This window comes from Schistocerca cancellata, chromosome 6 (assembly GCF_023864275.1).
Source record: "Schistocerca cancellata isolate TAMUIC-IGC-003103 chromosome 6, iqSchCanc2.1, whole genome shotgun sequence".
Classification (NCBI taxonomy): domain Eukaryota; kingdom Metazoa; phylum Arthropoda; class Insecta; order Orthoptera; family Acrididae; genus Schistocerca; species Schistocerca cancellata.
The window spans coordinates 103,185,177-103,212,886 of record NC_064631.1 but is presented as its reverse complement, the minus strand read 5'-3'; the positions used below and the strand labels follow the sequence as shown (position 1 = coordinate 103,212,886).

The following is a 27,710-nucleotide window of genomic DNA, read 5'->3' as shown; positions in this document are numbered from 1 at the left end:
ATAGTGTCGAAAGTTCCATGCGGCTTTTCGCGGATGATGCTGTAGTATACAGAGTAGTTGCAGCATTAGAAAATTGTAGCGAAATGCAGGAAGATCTGCAGCGGATAGGCACTTGGTGCAGGGAGTGGCAACTGACCTTAACATAGACAAATGTAATGTATTGCGAATACATAGAAAGAAGAATCATTTATTGTATGATTATATGATAGCGGAACAAACACTGGTAGCAGTTACTTCTGTAAAATATCTGGGAGTATACGTGCGGAACGATTTGAAGTGGAATGATCATATAAAATTAATTGTTCGTAAGGCGGGTGCTAGGTTGAGATTCATTGGGAGAGTCCTTAGAAAATGTAGTCCATCAACAAAGGAGGTGGCTTACAAAACACTCGTTCGACCTATACTTGAGTATTGCTCATCAGTGTGGGATCTGTACCAGGTCGGGTTGACAGAGGAGATGGAGAAGATCCAAAGAAGAGCGGCGCGTTTCGTCACAGGGTTATTTGGTCAGCGTGATAGCGTTACGGAGATGTTTAGCAAACTCAAGTGGCAGACTCTGCAAGAGAGGCGCTCTGCACCGCAGTGTAGCTTGCTGTCCAAGTGTCGAGAGGATGCGTTTCTGGATGAGGTATCGAATATATTGCTTCCCCCTACTTATACCTCCCGAGGAGATCACGAATGTAAAATTAGAGAGATTCGAGCGCGCACGGAGGCTTTCCAGCAGTCGTTCTTCCCGCGAACCATACGCGACTGGAACAGGAAAGGGAGGCAATGACAGTGGCACGTAAAGTGCCCTCCGCCACACACCGTTGGGTGGCTTGCGGAGTATAAATGTAGAAATGTAGACGTAGATCCCACGACTGATCGCCTCAGTGTGTATTATAGTGGTCTAACAGCGCGGGTAGGGCCCAGCGATTCAGTTTTCGAATCACTCTCGTTGCGAGTGAGTTGTAGTTCCGATGACGAAAGACTGCTGTTGTTATTTCCAATTGCATCCAGGAAGCGGAAAAATCGTTCTATGATATTAACAGTACACGGGAAGACTATGGTGAATTTCACTTGTCTTCGCCTATCTCACGAGCTCTTCGAAACGCTGCACTGGCTCACTAATACGCAAAATTTCACGAAGTGAATGTGGTGTCACCGCCAGACACCACACTTGCTAGGTGGTAGCTTTAAATCGGCCGCGGTCCATTAGTACATGTCGGACCCGCGTGTCGCCACTGTCAGTGATCGCAGACCGAGCGCCACCACACGGCAGGTCTTGAGAGACGTACTAGCACTCGCCCCAGTTGTACGACCACTTTGCTAGCGACTACACTGACGAAGCCTTTCTCTCATTTGCAGAGAGATAGTTAGAATAGCCTTCAGCTAAGTCCATGGCTACGACCTAGCAAGGCGCCATTAACCATATCTAGAGAGAGTCTCACTTGTATCATCAAGAATGCTGTATACAAATGATGGATTAAAGTTAAGTATTCCAGCAGCTACGTACTTTTCTTTATAGCATTCATTACGTATCCTGTTTCAGACCTAACGCCAGCCGGCGTGTGTAAACGCGTGCCTTTCGGTTACCCGTCACTGTGGACTGGCTGTCTTGTCAGTCCACAACAGTGAAACCATCCAAAGAAAGTCCCGAAGTTCACGAAAAAGACTGTCTGTTTGAATTAATAAGATTATTCGTGATAATCACTGTCTATTATTTTATTATTCGCCGTAAATCGATACGTTCAGTATCAGGAGCCTTACGTCGACATTCATATATTCCCCAAAACTGTTGATAAACATAAAATACGGAATTATGTAAATAAAACACAAAACGAAAACTAAGCTGTCATTATTGTATACCGACAAGTATGAGCCTAACAGTCGTGCAAAACAGCGGTCTCCAGTATACGCTATTTAATCCGACCGCGCTTGAGCAAAAGTTTTTTAAAGTAGGGCTGGAGTGTTCTTGCTCGTTTAACTCTAAGAGTGACCGCTAGATACAGCGCCGTCATTTGGTCATAAATGACAGGAATGCCAACATTAACGCATTGTATGCAGATGACTGCGACTTCTTGGCTATATTCGCTGTGTCGTTATTTCGAATTTTATGTCTTTCCAGTACGTGTGCAGTATATCCGTTCAAATTAAAATGAGAAAAGTGGATATTGAATGTTGCTTCTTCAATACAACGTGGGCCTTGAAATATTACGTTTTGGAAAAAGACAGCAAACCAATTTTGTTATCTGTAACGAAGTTATTGCTGTTCTTAAGCAATACAATATTCGTCGGCACTAAAAAAGAAAAAGAGAAACGGATTTCCATTAAAATAGCCATCGGTGGATGGCTTGCCGTTTTTGTCTATTTCAATGGCAATTCGTAAATTTACTTTCGTAATGGCTTCACTTTCCTGAACACATTTTCTAAAATTTTGTCGTTGAAAACAAAGTCTACGTTTCAAAAAAAAAAAAATGGTTCAAATGGCTCTGAGCACTATGGGACTTAACATCTGTGGTCATCAGTCCCCTAGAACTTAGAACTACTTAAACCTAACTAACCTAAGGACATCACACACATCCATGCCCGAGGCAGGATTCGAACCTGCGACCGTAGCAGTCGCCTACGTTTCAATATTTCGAGTTTGTGTTAAAGTATTTTGTCCTCGAATTCATCAGACAGTGCATCACATTTTTTTATTTGTATCGGCGACGAATATTTTATTCCTTAGGACCAGCTATAATCATTACATAAAGAGGTGTATTTCAGTTACAGATTAAGAAGGGTTTCCTGACAAAATTTAAGAATGTAACGCAATTACTCTTTCAGCAAATAAAGTGGTACGTCGAGTAGATGATAGTCCTTTTAATTTATCAAATCAGGAGCAAGAAAAGGCATCAAAGTTTGTTTGTTATTCAGTAGCCCTGACGGAATCTATGAACATCTCTGGTACTGCCCAAGAGTTGTTGGTTTTTAGAAGTTAATACAGAGTTCTAATTATTGAAGAGCTAGCAGACCTGATTTCCTTGCCTGGTTCAACAGAAGCTGAGGATTTCTTTCAAGGTGTAGAGTCAACCTCCGCTGAAAAGAGCGGTCTTCCTCTTTCTAGGATGAAATGTATTACAGCAGAGAGGAGAAATATGTGTGACAAATATGGAGGTTTCGTTGGAAGAGCAAACGCAGAATGTGAAGCCAACGGTGTTATCAAATCCTTGACAACAGAATTCGTTTTTCATCAGAAGGACTTTGTCCAAAGTCAGTGGATATGTCCCATGTGACAAAACATATAATTACTGTTGTCAATTTTCTTGGATATCATGGACTCAAACACCGTCAATTCAAGTCTTTCCCAGAAAAGTTATAATATTTGTCAAGTGATCTCCCATACCGCATTACAGTAAAGTGATCAACCTGTAGTAAAATTTTGTCATAGTTTTCTTATTTAATTTCGGAGAAAATGTACTATATGGTCCCCATTGGATTCAGAACTTGGTATGTGGTCCTCATGTTCTAGTAATTTGGGGATCCCTGGCCGACAACTCTGAAATGGCCATTTGCTTTCTCATGCATAATTCTGGAACTAGAAACGTCGTTAGAATGTTGCTTGGTTCCAAAATTGCAACAGTGATGTCGTTTGATGACCCAGTATCAGTGGTGTAGTGTGATATCTCTGAGCGGGTGAAATAAGGGCTTCAGGGGACTGCTGCAGTGGCATTCCATCTAGTTACATTTTTCCGTTTTCCGTTTGAGCAAATGTTTGTGTTCGATCCGAGGTCTATCGTACAAATATAGATTTGCACGCACCAAATCAATAGTTCGCGTTCCTTCGTCATATCTCACACATGTTCTTCGCGACCTCTGCAGAAAATCGTGACGTGTCAACTGTCTGCGCGCTCAAGAACGGACGCATTTGGTCTAACATTGTCTTAAATTGCAGTACGCTTAAGACAGGAAAAAGGAAATAATTACAATATAACAGCTACCGCGGAAGGTAGCTATCCAGACAGTATTCCTAAAAAGGAAAAAAAGAAAAACAAACTTACAAGTTGCTGGCTAAAATAAAGGATTCTTGGCACCAACCTGTCGGACAATGGCTGAAGAATACGGATACGCTTTGCTATAACGTGAATATAGAGAATCAGTTTACGACTTTGTTGGTAATGAAAACAAAAGCGATCAACAGAGCATTACTGTACAATATGCATTGGCCGACGAATGGCTGAAATGGCAAAAATAATCAACACGAACCGTGAAATTTCCTGGCAGATTAAAACTGTGTGCCGGACCGAGACTCAAACTCGGGACCTTTGCCTTTCGCAGGCAATTGCTGTACCGACTGAGCTACCCAAGCACGACTCACGCCCCCTCCTTACAGCTTTAATTCCGCCAGTACCTCGTCTCCTACCTTCCAAACTTCACAGAAGCTCTCCTGCGAACCTTGCAGAACTAGCACTCCTGGAAGGAAGGATACTGCGGAGACATGGCTTAGCCACAGCCTGGGGGATGTTTTTAGAATGAAATTTTCACTCTACAGCGGAGTGTGCGCTGATATGAAACTTCCTGGCAGATTAAAACTGCGTGCCGGACCGAGACTCGAACTCGGGACCTTTGCCTTTCGCGGACAATTGCTCTACCAACTGAGCTACCCAAGCACGACTGACGCCCCGTCCTCACAGCTTTAATTCCGCCAGGTAGGAGACGAGGTACTGGCGGAATTAAAGCTGTTGCCCGCGAAAGGCAAAGGTCCCTAGTTCGAGTCTCAGTCCGGCACGCAGTTTTAATCTGCGAGGAAGTTTCATATCAGCGCACACTCCGCTGTAGAGTGAAAAATTCATTCTAAACACGAACCGTGCTAATCACTCATTATTTCTTGGTTTAAACAGAAAACATACAAAAACACAAGATTTTTAATTTTAAGTTAATTAATTATTATTCTGTTAATTTAAAAACAGTCTAAAACCTTAGCCGGCCGCGGTGGTCTAGCGGTTCTAGGCGCTGAGTCCGGAACCGCGCGACTGCTACGGTTGCAGGTTCGAATCCTGCCTCGGGCATGGATGTGTGTGATGTCCTTAGGTTAGTTAGGTTTAAGTAGTTCTAAGTTTTGGGGACTGATGACCACAGATGTTAAGTCCCATAGTTCTCGGAGCCATTTGATTTTGAATCTAAAATCTTAGTCCTGTACTAGATTGGTCGGAAAGGACGGAGGAGGGGGGCAGGGTGAGAGGTTATTGATTGATGTCTGATCTCGCTGAAGGGTGATGTCAGAAAGGCTACGAGCCACTGGTCTGTGGACTGAGCATCTTGGGTTGTCGCCGAACAGAAGGAAACACAGCCAATACGGCTAAGGGCTGATGATGTTGTCAAAAAAAAAAGAAAAAAAAAGGGACCAAATGGCTCTGAGCACAGTGGGACTTAACATCTGAGGTCATCAGTCCCCTAGACTTAAACCTAACTACCCTAAGGACATCACACACATCCATGCCTGAGGCAGGAATCGAACCTGCGACCGCAGCAGCAGCGCGGTTCCGGACTGAAGCGCTTATAACCGCTCAGTCACAGCGGCCGGCCGAACGAGCATCCCTCCCCGGCTTCGTGCGAGCAGCACTAAGTATGTATCGCTTGTCTGGCGTAGAGGTAGTAAATTGCATGCACTAACCTTTCACGTGAAACAGTCTGTCTATTAGTAAAACCGTTTCACAATCCCTACAGCAGTTTCTGAGATTAGTCTTCACATACAGGCAGAAAAACATGGTTGGGGCTTTGATTTATAACACGTAATGATGACGGTAACATGTCTTGCGTCATCAACGGAAACTCTTTAAAGGAGAAACAATGGTAGCAGTCGATTCACAAGCGAGAGGGGGAGTAAACACGGGCGTCGTGGGTCGCACGCGGCGAACAAAACACATGCCGCAGCGGCCGAGTATTGTTCCGTCGCTGTGTCACGCCTCCGCGGTTTTCGCTGGAGAAAGGAGCGTGACGTCACGCGGCACCTGTTAGGCGGCGTTCACAGTGACACCGACAACGGTCGCCAGACGCCGTCACCAGAGGTCGCCCGATTAACAACGGTCGGCACCTTGGTCACAGGGCAGCCGATCTCCTTCGTCAGTTTTTGGGGGCCGGATGTCAGGACCCTCCCGTGGTTAGAGGCGAGGCCTGAATTGCGGCGTCTGCCATTGAAACGACGCGGAATGCACGTGAATGAGCTAAAGCCTATCTGTCCCGCGAAGAACGTGCCCAATACTCTACTCCATTTCCTCATCAACTGGAAGAACAAGTTTTACAAATATGTGAGAATGAAGAGAAAAACGATTTATTATATTCACGAGTCGATTTGTGGTGACACTGAAAAGCAAACCGGCTCCAGAAAATGCGTTTCAGCGGAAGAGAGGCTTGTCGTAACCTAACAGTAACTCTTTTATTCTTTATATTTCCTATCGCCTTAAAAAAATTAAGATTGCTCTAGATCTGTTACTAATCCAATCCCACTAAAAGATTACGCAGTAGAGCTTATCACACCAAGCCTGTTCAACTAACACAGAGCTAGACGCATGGCACATTGCATTTCGGAAATCGTCAGGGAATTCAGTATTCCGAGATCCACAGTGTCAAGAGTGTGCTGAGAATACCAAATTTCAGGCGTTACCTCTCACCAAGGACAACGCAGTGGCCAATCATCACAACAAAATAAGAGAAATCAGGACTCGCACGGAAAAATTTAAGTTCTCGTCTTTCCCGCGTGCCGTTCGAGAGTGGAACGGTAGAGAGACAACATGAAGGTGGTTCACTGAACCCTCTGTCAGGCACTTTATTGTGAATGGCAGAGTAATCACGTAGATGTAGATGTAGAAAGGCGTTTTCCGTAGCGACGGAATCTTCTCACGAAATTCCAATCACCAACTTTCTCCTCCGAAAGCGAAAATACTTTGTTTACGCCGACCTACATAGGGAGAAACCATCATCATGATAAAACAAGGGAAATCAAAGCTCGTACGGAAAGATATAGGTGTTCGATCGTTCCGCGCACAGTAAGAGATTGGAATAATAGAGAATTGTGAAGGTTGTTCGATGAACCCTCTGCCAGGCACTTAAATGTGATTTGCAGAGTATCCATGTAATGTAATTGTTGTGTACATAGTTCCGCGAAGTCAGCGTGTACACAACTTTCCCACTAGAGCGCGCCCCGCTAAGCACAACAGCGCAGGCGCAGCGCTCGTCCGTCTCCACACTATGAGATGGCGCTACCTAAGAGACGGACCAAATTCTGCTTCCGCCGATCCGCGTATTAATATGTAACGCAGCCAATGAGATTGCTGCTAACATAGAACCTTTTGTCCTCGCAGATCACACTCACGCAGTGAGTGATACCTGAACGCGCGAGGTATTATAACGAGTGTGCAGACCTCCGATTAGTCAGTCTGCATTAGTCTGCATTAGTCTGCATTTGTCTGCACCAGTCTGCACCAGTCTGTATCAGTCTGCATTAGTCTGCACCAGTCTATAGTCAAGTTTCACTCTGCGCCTAATAAGACTATCATATTCCTGTTCATAGCCATGAAGAGAAATGTATAGAGACTTTGTCAAGTATCAGAGATATGTGAGAATAAGATTAACGTACCAAGACCAAAGGAACTTCAGATTGTGAATTGTAAACAGCATCCAGAATCAAGGTAAGTAATTTCTATGTTTTTTTATTATTTTAATAAATGTGTGTGAAAATTAATCAAGTTCTGTTTAAAGTTGGTCACCGTCAATCTGCTACTCTAAGCGTGCAAGTGGCATTTCTATCGTATGGCCTAACGGCAGAAGATGAACACGCCACGATAAGACCACGAGACATATTGCTGACACTCGCCTACTTCGTTAGAGCGACAAGTCAAATAATCTGATGGTGTGTGTACTGAAGGTCTTACAGTACGCACACCACAGTAATGTAATCTGTAACTTAGCGACCGACAGCAGCGGTGTTTTCCTAGATTTGTCAGTGCCAAGGCACAGGCAGCATTGGGTGGAATAACCGCAGAAATCAAGTCAGACGTCTAACGAACGTATCTAGTAAGACAGTGTCGTGAAATTCGGTGTTAATAGGCTATGGCAGCAGACGACCGACTCGAGTGCCTTTGCTAACAGCACGAGATCGCCTACATCCCCTCCCCTGACCTCGTCATCATATCGGTTGGACACTAGACGACTAGAAAATCGTGGCTTGTTCGGATGAGTCCCGATTTCAGCTGGTGAAGCTGATGGTAGGGTTCGAGTGTAGCGCAAACTCCTGGAAGCCGTGGACGCAAATTGTCAACAAGGCACTGTGCAAGCTGGTGGCGGCTCCATAATGGTGTGTGCTGCGTCTGGATGGAACAGAACCGGTCCTCTGGTCCAACTAAACCGATCATTGACTGCAAGTGGTTACGTTCAGCTACTTGCAGACTACCTGCAGCCATTCGTGGACTTCATGTTCCCACACAACGATGGAATTTTTATGGATAAAAATGCGCCATGTCGCTGGGCTACGGTTCTTCGCGATTCGTTTGAAGAACATTCTGGACAATTGGAGCGAATGATTATCCACTCAGACCGTCAACCACGAATCCCATCGAACATTTATGGGACAGTTGCTATAGTACGCCAGGCAGCAGGAGAGCCAACACTGTATTGCGATCCAGAATGAGATTTTCACTCTGCAGCGGAGTGTGCGCTGATATGAAACTTCCTGGCAGATTAAAACTGTGTGCCGGACCGAGACTCGAACTCGGGACCTTTGCCTTTCGCGGGCAAGTGCTCTACCAACTGAGCTACCCAAGCACGACTCACGCCCCGTCCTCACAGCTTTACTTCCGCCAGTACCTCGTCTCCTACCTTCCAAACTTTACAGAAGCTCTCCTGCGAACCTTGCAGAACTAGCGCTCCTGAAAGAAAGGATATTGCGGAGACATGGCTTAGCCACAGCCTGGGGGATGTTTCCAGAATGAGATTTTCACTCTGCAGCGGAGTGTGCGCTGATATGAAACTTCCTGGCAGATTAAAACTGTGTGCCGGACCGAGACTCGAACTCGGGACCTTTGCCTTTCGCGGGCAAGTGCTCTACCAACTGAGCTACCCAAGCACGACTCACGCCCCGTCCTCACAGCTTTACTTCCGCCAGTACCTCGTCTCCTACCTTCCAAACTTTACAGAAGCTCTCCTGCGAAACTTGCAGAACTAGCGCTCCTGAAAGAAAGGATATTGCGGAGACATGGCTTAGCCACAGCCTGGGGGATGTTTCCAGAATGAGATTTTCACTCTGCAGCGGAGTGTGCGCTGATATGAAACTTCCTGGCAGATTAAAACTGTGTGCCGGACCGAGACTCGAACTCGGGACCTTTGCCTTTCGCGGGCAAGTGCTCTACCAACTGAGCTACCCAAGCACGACTCACGCCCCGTCCTCACAGCTTTACTTCCGCCAGTACCTCGTCTCCTACCTTCCAAACTTTACAGAAGCTCTCCTGCGAACCTTGCAGAACTAGCGCTCCTGAAAGAAAGGATATTGCGGAGACGTGCGTGAGTCGTGCTTGGGTAGCTCAGTTGGTAGAGCACTTGCCCGCGAAAGGCAAAGGTCCCGAGTTCGAGTCTCGGTCCGGCACACAGTTTTAATCTGCCAGGAAGTTTCACTATATTGCGATGTATCCCACCTCAGTGTACATCTGAACACCTTGTGCAGCGGAAACCCAGTTAAACGAGCGACCTGCCGGTCTGCATTGCGGCTGTCGGCTACAAAAACAGCGTTGGCTATCTTATCGCTTAAACGCTGATAACCCAAACAAGCGAGATAGTTGTGCACTCGCGCCATAGACGCGCATCGCTGGACCTGAAACTTTCCAAATTCGCTGAAGCGCGTCACACTGACCTCTCTGACCACAGCTCTGCCCTCTTCTTGGTGTGGGCGCCATGGCACAGAGGTTCATCCGTGTAGCGGTTGGAGTCCTCCGGAAGGTAATCAACTCTGCTGCCAGTGGAATGTCCACAGCTCTGCCTTAAGAGTTTTACAACGGGGAACACGAGGACGTCGACGCCGAGACACCGGACAATATGCCTGGCAACCATATGGGTCCAGATCAAAACGGTTAGGAAAGTACGGGTACGAGGACAGCTGCAGGAGAACCACCCCCAGAAGGAGCTCCGCAAAGTAACAGCGAGGAAGAAAACGCGTCAGACTCTCCAAGTTCCGATGGAGATGATGACGATTGAGAATGAGACACTGACGTGTGTGCTCAACACTGGTGTAATGTGTTCATTTCTAGCATATAACTGTTTATACTGCACATTAAAAAATAGGCATAGGCAGTAGTTTGATGTAGGGATAAATACACGAGACAGAACTACATGGTCAGCAATCTTGAAGAATGCCAAGGTAGCTGATTACTATTGTTGTCGTTGTTGTTGTTGTGGCCTTCAGTCCTTAGACTGGTTTGAATCAGCTCTCCATGCTACTCTATCCTGTGCAATCTTCATCTCCCAGTACCTACTGCAGCCTACATCCTTCTGAATCTGCTTAGTGTATTCATCTCTTGGTCTCCCTCTACGATTTTTACCCTCCACGCTGCCCTCCAGTACTAAATTGGTGATCCCTCGATGTCTCAGAACATGTCCTACCAACGGATCCCTTCTTCTAGTCAAGTTGTGCCACAAACTCCTCTTCTCCCCAATTCTATTCAATATCTCCTCATTAGTTATATGATCTACGGTTCTAATCTTCTGTAGCACGACATTTCGAAAGCTTCTATTCTCTTCTTGTATAAACTATTTATCGTCCACGTTTCACTGCCATACATGGCTACACTCCATACAAATACTTTCAGAAACGACTTCCTGACATTTAAGTCTATACTCGACGTTAACAAATTTTTCGTCTTCATAAACGCTTTCCTTGTCATTGCCAGTCTACATTTTATATCCTCTCTACTTCGACCATCATCAGTTATTTTGCTCCCCAAATAGCAACACTCCTTTACTACTTCAAGTGTCTCATTTCCTAATCTAATTCCCTCAGCATCACCCGACTTAATTCGACTACATTCCATTATCCTCGTTTTGCTTTTGTTGATGTTCATCTTATATCATCCTTTCAAGACACTGTCCATTCCGTTCAACTGCTCTTCTAAGTCCTTTGCTGTCTCTGACAGAATTACAATGTCATCGGCGAACCTCAAAGTTTTTATTTCTTCTCCATGGATTTTAATACCTACTCCGAATTTTATCAATGTCACATTGAAATAAACATACAATGTGTGTAAACTATAACAATCCGCCATAGAATCAGAAGACAGTGGTGTCATTTGTAACAACAATAAACATATAAAAAAGAGTGCGCTGGGTATTCAAGAGGCAAGCGATGCCAGTCTGTGACGGATCCCCACTCTCACTTTAACCCGCGACAATAGGTCCGTAAACATCGATTCATACTCGACGTACCGGAGTATCGAACTATTCCACAATCCATTCCACACATGCCTTCAACTAAACTAAACAGAACGGGACCTCAACGTCAGAGTTCCTCCGGAAGCAATTTTTTGACATTGGTTGGTGGACGCCATCATCGGCTGCGGACACCGGAAGCTGAATGTACTCTCGCCGTGCTCACTCACGGTATGGCTGTGGATTTTGTGCTTTTGTGTCTTCCCAATCTTTATGTCATTGTTTATTTTGTTTTCATGCCACATTGTGAAGGTTCCACAAGGACTTCTGATTTCTTACTTTGAGTGTTCTACCACAAAAGAGGCCAAGTATCTGAAAGCGAAAAATAATTTAGTTTTTATGACACCTGCAAAACCTGTACATAAATCAATGAAATTTCCATCCATTAAAGAAAATTTATAACAGTGAAAATTCAGCTTTATTGAGGAAGAAAAAATCTGTTTTTCGAGTTATTTGATACATATAATGAAAAAAAACACACTGGATAAAGTAAAAAAAAAACTCTGAGTATTGTCTTCTAAATATACAGTACCTTGACCTGTTTCTGGGCGTTCAATAAGTAAGGAAACACAGTTTTTCTAAAAGAAGGTTGGTTTTATTCAGTATTCCGATAAACTACATTATTCCTCGTTCTTTTGGCTACAAAACCCAGTTTTTCAAAATAGTCTCCGTCATTGCGATGTCCCTACGCCACCTTACTGGGGAGGCCTGTATGCGAGCATCGTAACACGCTGCTGGTCGACGTCGGAGCCAACATCTCGCTGCATGAGCAACCTCCCCATCATCCATGCACTGCTCTCCGCGGAGTACAGCCTCTATTGGGCCAAACAGATGGAAGTCCCAAGGTGCGAGGTCTGGGCTGTAGAGTGGATGAGAAAGAACAGGCCAATGAAGTTTTGTGACCTCCTCCCGGACGCGCAGACCGACAGAAACGTCTATTTGAGCAGGGACAGGTGTTTGACTGTTTGGTCACCTCGACTGAGAGTGTATGCTCGTTCTAATATTGCAGGAGTCGCAGCTGTGTGCGTCCGGCCAGCTTTAAGTCACAACACTGAGGCTAGTGATTGCGACCCTTTAGGAATCCGTTTGCCCTGAGAGAAATTTCCATGGTCGACCACTGGACTGGAAGTATTCAGTCCCAACAATTTCCTTTTAACCCCCAATATGTCTTTAAAAAAATACCCATAGTAACCACAGCAAAAAAGATTTGGTACGAGAGGTATTTGTGTAGAGACTGGTGCTCTTGGACAGTCACCAGTAAAAATTAGAAACAAAAATTATAAACAACCAGTGAAATAAAAAAGGAAAACTTAAAAACCAATGTCCTGGTTTTCCAGCCAAGTGATCGCTTCAGAGGCAGCCCGACGCGGTTCGTCCAGGGATCAGGCGATAGCATGTAAGGGAAAATCCAGCATGATTCAACGGACATTCAGTAATTAAAGAGGCAAACTGATGTAGAAAAATAGATTGTACTTTCACTAAATAAGACTTCCAGTACTTTTCAGCATAATCCCCACTAATGTTCATACATGTGTTCCTTACAATAAACTATGTTTCTTATACGTGATGTAAAGAAGTCTTGGTATTCTTGTTTGAGACACTTTCCCACAAATTCTTCCATTCCATCCCTTATCTTTTCGACTCTGGTTCAAAATGGTGAACCCAAGTTTCAACACACATTAAAATCTTGTTTACAAATGGGTCCTCTTCACTTTCAAAGCACTGTTTCATATTCCGTCTTATGCGACTGAAATTTATTCTTGAGTACCAGACATGTTTCGCCAATTCATGTTAGGCATCTTCTGTGGTTTGTATCCTGTTCATGCATCCATTTGCTGAGGATGAGTGAGACTACCTCTGAGCTGTGACTGCACTCTGGTGATGTGCACGGTGACACAAACCGTGTCCTCTAGAAGACACGGGACACAGCCAACGCGGAAGAGCGTCGGGCTCCTACGACTCAGGTGCAACACAACTGAGGTTACACTACTGAGAGGGCGCTCTGACAGCACCCATGTTATGTCTCAGCGTTACGTTCAAATGGTTCAAATGGCTCTGAGCACTATGGGACTTAACTTCTGAGGTCATCAGTCCCCTAGAACTCAGAACTACTTAAACCTAACTAACCTAAGGACTTGCGTGTTCCTAACCCACCCCAATTATCCAAATGGGCAAAGGAATCTTACGGTTTAACGAATAATCCGAACCATGTCTCATTTCCGGCGACTCCTCACATCGCTGAGAGGTGAAGGCTAGATTAAGAAGCGGACTGAAAAATCCGTGGTTCGACCGGGATCCGATTCCACGACGCCTCTGCTCCCAGGCACGCGCATTACCGCTGTACTATATCTATGAGCAAGTATAAGAGGATCTAAACCAGGTATTTAATAAGGAATTTTTCAACAGAAGATTTTTTTCAGATTAGTCGGATTATATAATTTGAACAAAGATGCTATTATACAAGGGGCGATGACACAGTTTCCGTTCGAAGGCCACACTAACCCTTTGCCCACACGTCGGTGCTTACTACACTACTGGCCATTAAAATTGCTACACCAAGAAGAAATGCAGATGATAAACGGGTTTCCATTGGACAAATATATTATACTAGAACTGACATGTGATTTCATTCACATGCAATTTGGGTGCATAGATCCTGAGAAATCAGTACCCAGAACAACCACCTCTGGCCGTAATAACGGCCTTGATACGCCTGGGCATTGAGTCAAACAGAGATCGGATGGCGTGTACAGGTACAGTTGCACTGGACTCGCATTCGGGAGGACGACGGTTCAATCCCGCGTCCGGCCATCCTGATTTAGGTTTTCCGTGATTTCCCTAAATCGCTCCAGGCAAATGCCGGTATGGTTCCTTTGAAAGGGCACGGCCGACTTCCTTCCCCGTCCTTCTGTAACCCGATGAGACCGATGACCTCGCTGTCTGGTCTCCGCCCGCATCTCGTGGTCGTGCGGTAGCGTTCTCGCTTCCCACGCCCGGGTTCCCGGGTTCGATTCCCGGCGGGGTCAGGGATTTTCTCTGCCTCGTGATGGCTGGGTGTTGTGTGCTGTCCTTAGGTTAGTTAGGTTTAAGTAGTTCTAAGTTCTAGGGGACTTATGACCACAGCAGTTGAGTCCCATAGTGCACAGAGCCATTTTTTTTTTGTCTGGTCTCCTTCCCCAAAACAACCAACCAACCAGGTACAGTTGCCCATGCAGCTTCAACACGATAACACAGTTCAGCAAGAGTAGCGACTGGCGTAGTCTGACGAGCCAGTTGCTCGGCCATCATTGACCAGACGTTTTCAGTTGGTGAGAGATCTGGAGAATGTGCTGGCCAGGGCAGCAGTCGAACATTATCTGTATCCAGAAAGGCCCGTACAGGATCTGCAACACGCGGTCGTGCATTATCCACCTGAAATGTAGGGTTTCACAGGGATCGAATGAAGGGTAGAGCCACGGGTCGTAACACATCTGAAATGTAACGTCCACTGTTCCAAGTGCCGTCAATGCGAACAAGAGGTGACCGAGACGTGGAACCAGTGGCACCCCATACCGTGATGGTACTCATCTCTCCTCCTTATACGAGGCGTCACAACAAAGTTTGGCCAGGCAACGCCGGTCAACTGCTGTTTGTGTATGAGAAATCGGTTGGAAACTTCCCTCATGTCAGCACGTTGTAGGTGTCACCACCGGCGCCAACCTTGTGTGAATGCTCTGAAAAGCTAATCATTTGCATATCACAGCATCTCCTTCCAGTCGGTTAAATTTCACGTTTGTAGCACATCTTCGTGGTGTAGCAATTTTAATGGCCAGTAGTGTACACCCGCATCTGCATCGCGCTGGGTAGCATATGAGCTGCAGCAATGCCCACAATCGAAAACTTTTTTATCGTCCCTTATAAAATCCTTATTAAGTATCGATTTCGTCATTTTATCATCATAAGGTAGATGACGATCACTTTCACTTTAGGAAAAGTAAAGGCAACAGAGACATCGCGCTTGTTTGTCGGCGCACGAGTAAGAAAACTACAGACACTTTCAGAGGATTCCTCTACCTATAGAAACCGTTCTACAACGTAACGTGGTGCAAAATTATTAAACTTCTGAGTATAACAAGTATAACCTATAAGCTGTGTTCATGATGAGTATGAATCCCACTGGATAATTTATGCAACGAAAATCCATACCATATACACTCCTGGAAATGGAAAAAAGAACACATTGACACCGGTGTGTCAGACCCACCATACTTGCTCCGGACACTGCAAGAGGGCTGTACAAGCAATGATCACACGCACGGCACAGCGGACACACCAGGAACCGCGGTGTTGGCCGTCGAATGGCGCTAGCTGCGTAGCATTTGTGCACCGCCGCCGTCAGTGTCAGCCAGTTTGCCGTGGCATACGGAGCTCCATCGCAGTCTTTAACACTGGTAGCATGCCGCGACAGCGTGGACGTGAACCGTATGTGCAGTTGACGGACTTTGAGCGAGGGCGTATAGTGGGCATGCGGGAGGCCGGGTGGACGTACCGCCGAATTGCTTAACACGTGGGGCGTGAGGTCTCCACAGTACATCGATGTTGTCGCCAGCGGTCGGTGGAAGGTGCACGTGCCCGTCGACCTGGGACCGGACCGCAGCGACGCACGGATGCACGCCAAGACCGTAGGATCCTACGCAGTGCCGTAGGGGACCGCACCGCCACTTCCCAGCAAATGAGGGACACTGTTGCTCCTGGGGTGTCGGCGAGGACCATTCGCAACCGTCTCCATGAAGCTGGGCTACGGTCCCGCACACCGTTAGGCCGTCTTCCGCTCACGCCCCAACATCGTGCAGCCCGCCTCCAGTGGTGTCGCGACAGGCGTGAATGGAGGGACGAATGGAGACGTGTCGTCTTCAGCGATGAGAGTCGCTTCTGCCTTGGTGCCAATGATGGTCGTATGCGTGTTTGGCGCCGTGCAGGTGAGCGCCACAATCAGGACTGCATACGACCGAGGCACACAGGGCCAACACCCGGCATCATGGTGTGGGGAGCGATCTCCTACACTGGCCGTACACCACTGGTGATCGTCGAGGGGACACTGAATAGTGCACGGTACATCCAAACCGTCATCGAACCCATCGTTCTACCATTCCTAGACCGGCAAGGAAACTTGCTGTTCCAACAGGACAATGCACGTCCGCATGTATCCCGTGCCACCCAACGTGCTCTAGAAGGTGTAAGTCAACTACCCTGGCCAGCAAGATCTCCGGATCTGTCCCCCATTGAGCATGTTTGGGACTGGATGAAGCGTCGTCTCACGCGGTCTGCACGTCCAGCATGAACGCTGGTCCAACTGAGGCGCCAGGTGGAAATGGCATGGCAAGCCGTTTCACAGGACTACATCCAGCATCTCTACGATCGTCTCCATGGGAGAATAGCAGCCTGCATTGCTGCGAAAGGTGGATATACACTGTACTAGTGCCGACATTGTGCATGCTCTGTTGCCTGTGTCTATGTGCCTGTGGTTCTGTCAGTGTGATCATGTGATGTATCTGACCCCAGGAATGTGTCAATAAAGTTTCCCCTTCCTGGGACAATGAATTCACGGTGTTCTTATTTCAATTTCCAGGAGTGTAGGTAACATGTTCCGTGCATCTTGTACCAACATTTGTTTTGTCCGTTTATTTAGATACGATATACAACCAGTCGATATTTTGAATTACATACTATTTATTGCACTATTAAATAGTTTTCAATCTACTGCAGGATTATCCACAGATGGTAGTATTACAGAACATTTTTTTCCCGACCATCCATGTGCAGCTGGTGGAAAGAACTGATATTTTACATTTTGATAATGTACATTTTAGGTATCTTGGACACACACACACACACACACACACACACACACACACAGTGTGCACTTGGTTTTGCAGTAAACAAGAACTTGAACGTAAACTCCAAGTCTGTTAGGATGATAATTATTGCACTTTCCCATATGGCGATCTAATACATGCAATTTATCAAATTACAGAACAAAATATTTAGAGGCATACATAATAGACGCAAGCGAACATTACAAGATGTATGTATTTCTATACGCTAGCATTATACACGTAAAATGCATAAAAAAGTTACGGTCGCAGGTTCGAATCCCGCGTCGAGCATGGATGTGTGTGATGTCCCTAGGTTAGTTAGGTTTAAGTAGTTCTAAGTTCTAGGGGACTGATGACCTCAGATGTTAAGTCCATACTGATCAGAGCCATTTGAACCATTTTTTTTAAGTTACAGATAAACAAGTAGAAATATGTTTTCTGTTTTTGATTCATATTACACGTACAGTGCTAACGTACAGACACGTCTACAGTTTTCAATGTTCTCTGGCGTACATTATCTATTCTTTTCATATTGTATTCTCTAATTTAACGCATCTCAAGTCAAAGATAGCGTAGGCAAAGAGAATAACTAGAATCGTCGTACGGGGTGTATCTACATTTAGTAAAGTCATGTGCTTCTAAATACTGTGTGTGTGTGTGTGTGTGTGTGTGTAAGCTTTCTAAAATACACTTTATTGAAATTGATTTCTGATCTGTACTAAGATTCCATGTATTGTAAGTATTCAAAAACATAGCGATCTTTTTGTTTCGGACACATTTCGTTGACTTTTGCCTAAATATGCGTTATTTTCGCCAGCACCACCATAGAGATTAGCTGTACATGGCCCACAAAAAATTATAGTCCAGTAAATTGTCCGTCTGATGATTAGCATAAAGTGGCTCGAAAACTAATTATTGATGCAATAAATCGCATCAAATTTAAGAAGCGACTGGATGTATATTATACCTACATAAAGCAGATTTGCAATTCCTCATCCACAATGGATGTAACATATTTTAATGATTTACTAATTACTTTACTGACAAAGTTTTTCAACTCCTTTCTTGTTATTTTGTATTTTATTCGCTGCCAGTTTCTATGACGATGATGCAAACTGGAAACCGGCAACACAACAAAGTTCTTAACACAGCTTGGAGTTGTCCCTTGAAGTAATATGTCGTTACAGAAATTCATGCTGGCTATGGAGCACCCCTATTCCTAGTTGTTTGGTTAATAGTCTATCGTATCGTCTGCATGTACCGGCGATTCAAACCGCGCGCTCTTTGTCCGCAGGTATCGCGTGGAGCTTCCGGTTCCCGTCGCTGAGTTCGCTGTCGCGCCGCAAGATGGCAGTGCCGCCGTCGCGGCCGCACATGGACGTGCGCACGTGGATCGAGGTGCTGGAGCTGACGCAGTACGCCGCGCTCTTCGAGAAGTTCGACGGCGTCGAGGTGGGTGCAACCGTCAATAGATGTCACTAGCTGCTCGAAACACTGGTAGAAACTGACGAAAACCGACGTCCTGTCCGAGAAGAAATCCGCGACGCTTCATCGTTCGGTTAGTGATGCTCTTTCAGCCGGCGGGTTTGCAGACTAATTTATGGGGACTGGGTTCCCACTGATTACGCAGGGAACGAATACGTATCACCCAAGCGTGCTTGGCTCGTCATCAGTGAGTCATGTTTTATTCAGATCTACAAAATTCAACATGTTTTACGAAATGATGACTAGACCAAAGTAAGGCATAAAATCATTACCGTCGTCTGTAGGTTAGCTTTTATCTCAATATTCATGTGACTATCTTGTCGCCTGCAGCAACATGATGCTTTTCTGAAGTTGACTGGCGAGTTAACGGAATAAAGTTCTCTTTAACTGTAATTTCATTGGGTGAAATTGGCACCTTAACACAATCCAGTGAACATTGATATAACTCTAAAAATACTAAAATCTATTACAGCTTATACCAAACCCATGCCGCAGAGGAAAACTCTGACTTACAGAGGGTAGTATCAGAAAGATTACTAACGAGCGCAGTACACAATGGTAATCAGAGGAACTATACAATACAAGAACACGAGTACAATTGTACTGCCTTGAGGTTCGCCATCAGTGTTTGTTATGTGCTACGCCATCCGTCGATACTTTTTATGCTCCAGTCATACTGTGCCTTGTGTTCTTTTAATTGTCGCAGTGTGTGGCTTTTTGTGTGCGCTACTTTTAAACAATTTTTTATCTCCATTTTACAGTCGCCCCTTTTTTTTGTCTATTGCCTTCCATGATGTTCCCCCTTTTTTATATCTATGTTCACCATATTCTCTCCTTTGTATATTTTTAAATGTCTTCTATTGTTTGTTCTATGTCTTTCGGCTGAAGAGCAGCGCATATGCTGCTGCCAGCCCGCCCCGGTGGGGAATTGAAATACAATAAAGAAAAAAAAAAAGAGTACAATTCTTTATGAAACTAAACACGTACACACCTAGAGATAGAAAGCGGGGGAGGGGGAGAAATGAAATAAGAAAGAAACAAGTTCAGATGACTCCCTAGAAGGAATAGCAAAACAGTCGAACATCAACTGCAGCCTAGTACTACTGCACCTGTTAGTGTTCATTAATACGCGATGTGTCCACCAATCGCCTTTATGACGAACTGGCTTAGTGCTCTCTGCTCCACTCACGTTGACTGTATCGTGTGCACAGAATTTTTTGTTCTCTTTTAATCCACATTTTATGTTCACAGACTGCACATCGTGTAAGTTTTGCACACTAATGAAAGCCACAGAATAATGGCATGGTCTATTCCGAATGTGATTCTGACCAAAAAGCATTTCTGGTAGCTAGAGTCAGAGGTCTTTGATAAACTCTCCTGTTGAGTTCACGTGATATTTCATGGAAAATTCCCTCCCGTACTACTTATTTCTTTAGGAGGCAAACACAAATTTTAGTAGATTTACCTTTAAAATGTTTTAATATGACGAAATATTCTCGTAAAAACTTCCTTTCCCTATTTTACCCCTTTGAGGATTGAATTTCCAAAAAGTACTGAAACCTATATATTTTTTTCTTCTAATCGAGAAATCAGAGACAAATTTTTATAGATGTAGCCTTAAAATTGTTTTAATAATGATTTGTTTTCCAAAAAAGCTTTCACCCACTGTTTCACCCCTTTAGTGGTTGAATTATCAAAAATACTGGAGAACTTACTTTAATTTCTGACATAGAAACCAAATGTCAATTTTTGCAGTTACAGGTTCAGATTCGCCTTAAGAGCGACATATTTTCAAGAAAATTTCACCCCCTTAGGAATGGCATTCCGAACAATCCATTACTAAACTATTCCTAGTGTATAAGATAAACACCCTTACCAAATTTCAAGTTTCTATCCTCAGTGGCGTGGGCTGAGCGATGATGAATCAGTGAGTCAGTCTGGCCCTGTTTCACCCCGTTAGGAACTGAATACAAAAAAAAAGCTATTTTATATTTCTAACAGAGAAGTCAAATACAAATTTTCATAAATTTAGCTTCAAATAATGCTTTCATAATGAAATATTTCCATAAAAACATCCATTCCCATTGCATCCACTTAAGGTTTGAATTTCCAAACACACTGAAACATGTATTTTTTTCTATTTCCAACTGAAAAGTCAAATACTAGTTTTCTTGGATTTAGCTTCAGAAATGCTTAGTAGTTCTTTAACAATAATTTGTTTAAAAATAAAACTTTCACCAGCTATTTAACCCCAGTAGGGGTTAAATTTCCAAACATGCTGACACACGTATTTCTTTGTTTCTGACCGAGAAAACAAATGTGAATTTTCGTAGTTACAGTTTCAAAATTACACTGATAGATATTTTCAAAAAACCTTTCATTCCCTATTTTACCCACTTAATGTGGAATTTCGAAAAATCACTTGTTAAACGATACCTATACTGTAAGATTACAATCTCTCCAAATTTCATGCTTCCATCCTTAGCAGATTGGGCTGCGCGATTATCATTTCAGTGAGGACGAGGCCTTTCATATATACACACATCAAAATAAGTTCTGCATCAGTCGGTTCCGAGATTTCCGGAACCTGTACAGAAAATTGGAATAGAGATCAACATAAACATCATTTCCGCCCTTTTTATTGCACATGAAGACAACACATTGCATGCTGTACCACCATACAGCGAAACATTGAGAGCTTCAGATTTGTCATTCCCAGTGACAAATCTGAAGCGCTCAATTATGCAAGTTTATGTGTGCAATGATGTGAATGCGGCGAAAACTACAAACGTTGTCTTCTGGACGAAAACTATGAAAACAAGTACTCCAAACATATTTCACGATAGCTAATCAGTAAAAAACGCAGCACATGTAATGAAAGCATGAATCGTAATGACTCGAAACCGATAACGGTACCTTTTGAATAAAGGAACTTAAAACTAAATTTGTGGCTGGTTGCCGTCTCAACACCATCAGCTTTTGTCTTCAAATAACAGCCACTGTCTCCAATCATGTCATCATATGACAAAATCGCATTAATCTTTAGCTTTCTTCTGTAACTCCGCATTTCTAAACTTCTCTTCTTCTCTGAGCTGTTTATTGCCCACCTTTCACTTTCGTCGAAGATACTCTCCAGAAAAACACTATAAGTGAATGCCGCCTATCAGTTAAATTAATATTCTATGAAAACAAATTTCTCTTTTTAGTAACTTTTTCTTAGCCCGCCCGGTTGGCCGTGCGGTCTAACGCACCGGCACGGTAGCTCAGCGTGTTTGGTCAGAGGGCTAGCTGCCCTCTGTAATAAAAAAAAAAAAAAAAACTGAGTTAATGGATCAACAACGAACTGAAACGGGTGTCTTTCGACGTCCGCCCCGAGCAGATACAACGAACGAAAACGAACAAAGGTCCGGTGAACCGGCCGGTCTGTGGATGGATTTTAGGCGGTTTTCCATCTGCCTCGCCGAATGCGGGCTGGTTCCCCTTATTCCGCCTCAGCTACACTATGTCGGCGACTGTTGCGCAAACAAGTTCTCCACGTACGCGTACACCACCATTACTCTACCATGCAAACATAGGGGTTACACTCGTCTGGTGTGAGACGTTCCCTGGGTGTCCACCGGGGACCGAACTGCACAATAACCCTCGGTTCGGTGTGGGGCGGCGGAGGCTGAAGTGGATTGCGGCAGTCGTCGTGGGGTTGTGGACCACTGCGGCTGCGGCGGGGACGGAGCCTCTCCGTCGTTTCTAGGTCCCCGGTTAACATACAATACGAGATACAACTTTTTCTTGCTGTTGCCAATCTGCATTTTATACCCTCTCTGCTTCGACCATCGACAGTTACTTCGTTACCCAAATGGCAAAACTAGACTACCAGTTTTAGTGTATCATTTTTTAATCTAATTCCCTGCGCATCGTGTGATTTAACTCGACTACGTTAACTTATTTTAATTGTCATGACAGTCATCTTATAACCTCTTTTTGAGGTACTTTCATTCCGTCCAGCTGTTCTTCCAAGTTCTTTGGCGTCTCTGACAAAATTACAATATATGTGAAATATTTGGGTCTTCTTTTTGTTTAATAAGTAGTCCATAAACCACGTTTTTTCGAGCACTGAATATAACATGGCCTTCTGAGGATGACACATTTGTGCTCGAACATATTTGGGCAACATTGAGACTTTTTTTTCTTTTCATGAGGAAGTGGAAACCATTTCCCACTATTCTTTGAATACTTGTTTGAAAGCGTATAATCAGTTGGTCGTGAAACCGGTTTTAGTTTCAGTAAATCATCTTCATATCAGTCGATATCAGTGCTTATCTTACAGATGCATTACGAGAAAAATTTATATCAACGAATGTGAAGATTGCTTATGAAGACCAGAAGCGGTTATGGTCAGTTAAATATAAGCTGTCCTAATGCACAATACGTACATTGGTTACAGATGGTAATCAAATACCTGTAATAAGCACTCCGTCGTCAGGCCACGAGTGGCCTACCGGGACCATCCGACCGCCGTGTCATCCTCATTGGAGGATGTGGATAGGAGGGGCGTGGGGTCAGCACATCGCTCTCCTGGTCGTTATGATGGTATTCTTGACCGAAGCCGCTACGATCGAGTAGCTCCTCAATTGGCATCACGGGGCTGAGTGCACCCCGAAAAAAGGTAACAGCGCACAGCGGCCTGGATGGTCACCCATCCAAGTGCCGGCCACGCCTGACAGCGCTTAACTTCGGTGATCTCACGGGAACCGGTGTTGCTACTGCGGCAAGGCCGTTGCCAAATACCTATAATACATTCTTAAATAACTATTTGCACGGGAATGCTTTTTACTCGTACATGCAACTCATATGTACGTATTTTAGCACACTGACAAAATAACTCATTCAGATTCGTAATCAGTGAATGACATATTCCAAACGTAAACATGACCACAACTATAACAAGAGAGAGATTATAATCGAACATATTTGTGCATATCGTACACCAGAGATTCAAAAATTAATTAATAGGAAAAGGAAGGAAAGTAAAGACAATAGTAGAAGATGGACTGAAGAAAAGGAGTGAAGAAAACCAACGAGAAATTTGGAAAGGAAATTAAAGTAAATTGAACACCTTTAGATTTGCTGATGACACTGTAATCCTGTCGAGGCATTAAAAGGACTTGGAAGGTCCCTTTTTACTGAATGAATAGTGTCCTAAAAGAAGCTTATATGTTGAATATCAACAAAAGTAAAACAAAGGTAACTGAGTGTAGTTGAATTAAATTTGACAATGCTGAGGGACTTGGATTAGAAAAGTATTAGACGAGTTTTGCATTTGGGCGGCAAAATGGCTTACGGTGGCAGGAATAGACTGCAGATTAACATTAGCAACACAAGCGTTTCTGAAAAAGAGAAAGTTGATAACACTGAAAATAAAATTAAGTGCTAGGAGTCGTTTCTGAAGGTATTGTAGCCTTGTACGTGTGTCCAGTTCGTGTCCTGGGTTAACGAATGTCTGGCAGGCACGCCAACTAATCTGAGTGGCGTGGTTATCAGCGCCCGTACTATTACCCAATCTTTGCTCAGTCCAATTTCGCCACTTTCCTGGATGATGATGAAATGATGAGGACAACACAAACACCCAGTCATCTCGATGCAAGTGAAAATCCCTGACCCCGCCGGGAATCGAACCCGGGACCCCGTGCTCGGGAAGCGAGAACGCTACCGCGAGACCACGAGCGGCGGACAACTAATCTGAGTGTCCATGTTGTTTGGAGCCATTAATTTAAGCAAATGCCCAGGTGCTCCATATGTACAGTTCAGAAATGCATTACACGAACAATAAAAATACACAGAACAAAATCTGGTCGACTCACAGACTGATGACTTAAGCGGCTTTATGTTCATCGCTACCGGGCTATACAATGAAGAGCGAAAGAAACTGGTGCACCTGCCTAATATCGTGCAGGGCCCCCGCCAGCACGCAGAAGTGCCGCAACACGACGTGGCGTGGACTCGATTAATGTCTGAAGTAGTGCTGGAGGGAACTGACACCACGAATCCTGCACGGTTGTCCATAAATGCCTAAGAGTACGAGGGGGTGGAATGCTCTTGTGAACAGCACGTTGCAAAGCTTCAAAGACATGCTCCCTAACGTTCATGTCTGGGGAGTTTGGAGGCCAGCGGAAGTGTTTAAACTCAGAAGAGTGTTCCTGGGCCACTCTGTAGCGATTCTGGACGCGTGAGATGTCGCATTCTCGAATTGCCGAAGTCCGTCGGAATTCACAGTGGACATGAATGGATGCAGGTGATCAGACAGGATGCTTACGTACGTTTCACCTGTCAGAGTCGCGTCTATACGTATCAGGGGTCCCATATCACTCCCACACAGAGCATCTACAAACTTGAACAGTCCCCTGCTGACATGCGGGGTCCATGGATTCATGAAGTTGTTCCCATACCCGTATACATCTACTTACAATTTAAAACGAAGCTCGTCAGACTAGGCAACATGTTTCCAGTCATCAACAATTCAATGTAGGTGTTGACGGACTCAGGTGAGGCGTAAAGCTTTGTGTCGTACAATCATCAAGGGTCCACGAATCGGCCTTCGGCTCCGAAAGCCCATACCAATGATATTTCGTTGAGTGGTTCGCATGTTGACACTTGTTCATGAACCAGCATTGAAATCTGCAGCAACATGTGGAAGGGTTGCACTTCTGTCACGTTGAATGATTCTCTTTAGTCGTTGCTGGTCCCGTTCGTGCAGGATCTCTTTCCGGCCGCATCGATGTCGGAGATTTGGTGCTTTACCGGATTCCTGATATTCACAGTACATTCATGAAATAATCTTATAGGAAAATTCCCAGTCCATCGCTACCTCGGAGATGCTGCGTCCCATCGCTTGTGCGCCGACTATAACATCAGGTTCAAACTCACTTAAATCTTGATAACCTGCCAGTATAGCAGCACTAGCCCACCTAACAACTGCACCAGACACTTTTTGTCTTATAGAAACATTGCCGACCGCAGTACCAAATTCTGCCTGTTTACATATCTCTGTGTTTGAATACGCATGCCTATACTAGTTTCTTTGGAGCTTCATTGTAATTACCGCGTGACGACACCAAGAATGTCGAGCCGCAGAAATAAATTATGCGAATGCCTACAACACGAGGGATCTGTGAAACGCGTTATAACACCAGAGGGGAAATAATCTTATTTCAGATACTTAACGTACTTTACCTTACCGTCTGTATCCGGGCAATAACGTCTGTACTCTCTTCTTCCAGATCTCTACAACTCTGATAGCCTTGTCACTGCACAAAAGTAGATCACCGCTGTGCATTCAGACTCCATGCTTGGAAACAAGAGCAAATATTCAGTCGTCTGTGTTTTTCCGTAATCATGCTGGCCATCTTCAGAGTAGCCCCATTTAAACATGTTGACTTCACATTTTGTGACTCGTGTCCTTAATCTGTTCAGTGCTCTCCTCGTATTACACTATAATTACTGCCCTTGTGTGATTTCATCTTGGGTTATAGGGTTCCTTTTTGTAGGAGTCAAACCATATGGATACGCTGCTGGTCTCGGATCGGCCTTCTTGCTGTAATGTCTGTTGGAGAAATTTCTTCCTTGAATTAAGACGAGTTGGGACTGGTTATACATTAAGTCCTTCGTTTTGGTTTGCTGTTTTTTCCTCTCTGTTTTGCGTCTGATATCTGGTGGTTTTATGGTCGCAGGTGGGTAAATGTTGTGGATTAGTGTAAGCCTCAGACATCCGTTAACAATCCCGACAGTCTCATTTGAAGCGACGCTACTTGTCTGGAGTGGCAAGAAGCCTCTCATACCCGTGCCATATGTTCCCCCGACTGCAAAACGGAGAACTTATAATGTATAAATGTAAGGAGAATAGATGCTGAATGATGAATGCATGCAGCTTGCCGCTAACTTTGTGTAATGTTTTGTCTGTATAGACGTGTATCTGTTGCCTTTAAGATCCCTTCACTTTCACACATAAATCTATACAGTAAAGTAAGGGCCTCCCGTTTTTTCTTTAGGCTGATCCGTGATAAGACAGGCGAAAAGTTAGACTAATGGAGGATTATTAGTACTTTCTCTAATTTCATTCGCTCTCTCTCTCTCTCTCTCCTTTATCTATGTACAGTTTTAACTATAATATTTCATTACGTGAAATCAGCCCAATAGAATCTCTGGTGGAGCCCTTCGTCTTAGTATTCAGCGGCTGGCTTGCTGTAAGAGATCTTTACATTTATTATTATTGTTAAGCGCTGCATTCAGTTGGGAAAATCAATCGTTTGAGCAATTCGTTCCTGTTACGAAAGATTTAGAATTCCAGATGTGTACGAAGCCTTTTTGGACGATTTAACAAAGACTCGGTGACTGCAGGCTCTCTTCGACACAGCTGAAACTTCCCCACTAATTACAGGGCCAACGCGATCATCAATGATTCAGACAAAGAACTCATTCGTTCATTCACTCCAGAATAAAAGGGCCACAAACCTTATTTATGAAGGAAATTATATATTCAATCCATCTCCATTACATGTCCAGATTTCTGTTGGTTCCAAGTCTTAATTATTTTCCGTTTACCGTCTTTCTCTCTCTTTAAATAGCCCGCTAGTGGCACAAATTTTAATAGCTCGCTTTAGCGAGAAGAAAAGGAAATATGTCTCTCTTAGAAACCCGTCAATCTTTCAACAGATACTTCCGAAGCTGTCCTCGTTACCAGTCTAACAACCATGGAGAATACATATATGTATCTCTGTTATTCCAAAGAATAAACGTACTAGAAAATACTTTAGCGTCGCCGAGCTGTCGCCGCATATGTTACTAGAAAATCAGATCAGATACTTTTCCAAAGTAAATAAATGTGTATGGTTTGATTGACAATGATTAATTGGTGCGTGGTAGAGGGTAATTTTCCATGGGGAG

The 27,710-nt window shown here is 44.3% G+C and overlaps 1 protein-coding gene across 1 annotated transcript in view; it reads left to right on the top strand.

The window, feature by feature from the left end:
• Window positions 1–27,710, top strand: part of LOC126088171 (SH2 domain-containing protein 3C) — a 1,167,763-nt gene that overhangs the window by 414,362 nt on the left and 725,691 nt on the right. Inside the window, exon 2 of the mRNA XM_049906294.1 lies at window positions 18,583–18,740. Within this exon, the coding sequence (XP_049762251.1) occupies window positions 18,583–18,740 (158 nt within the window). The remainder of the gene's footprint in view (window positions 1–18,582; window positions 18,741–27,710) is intronic.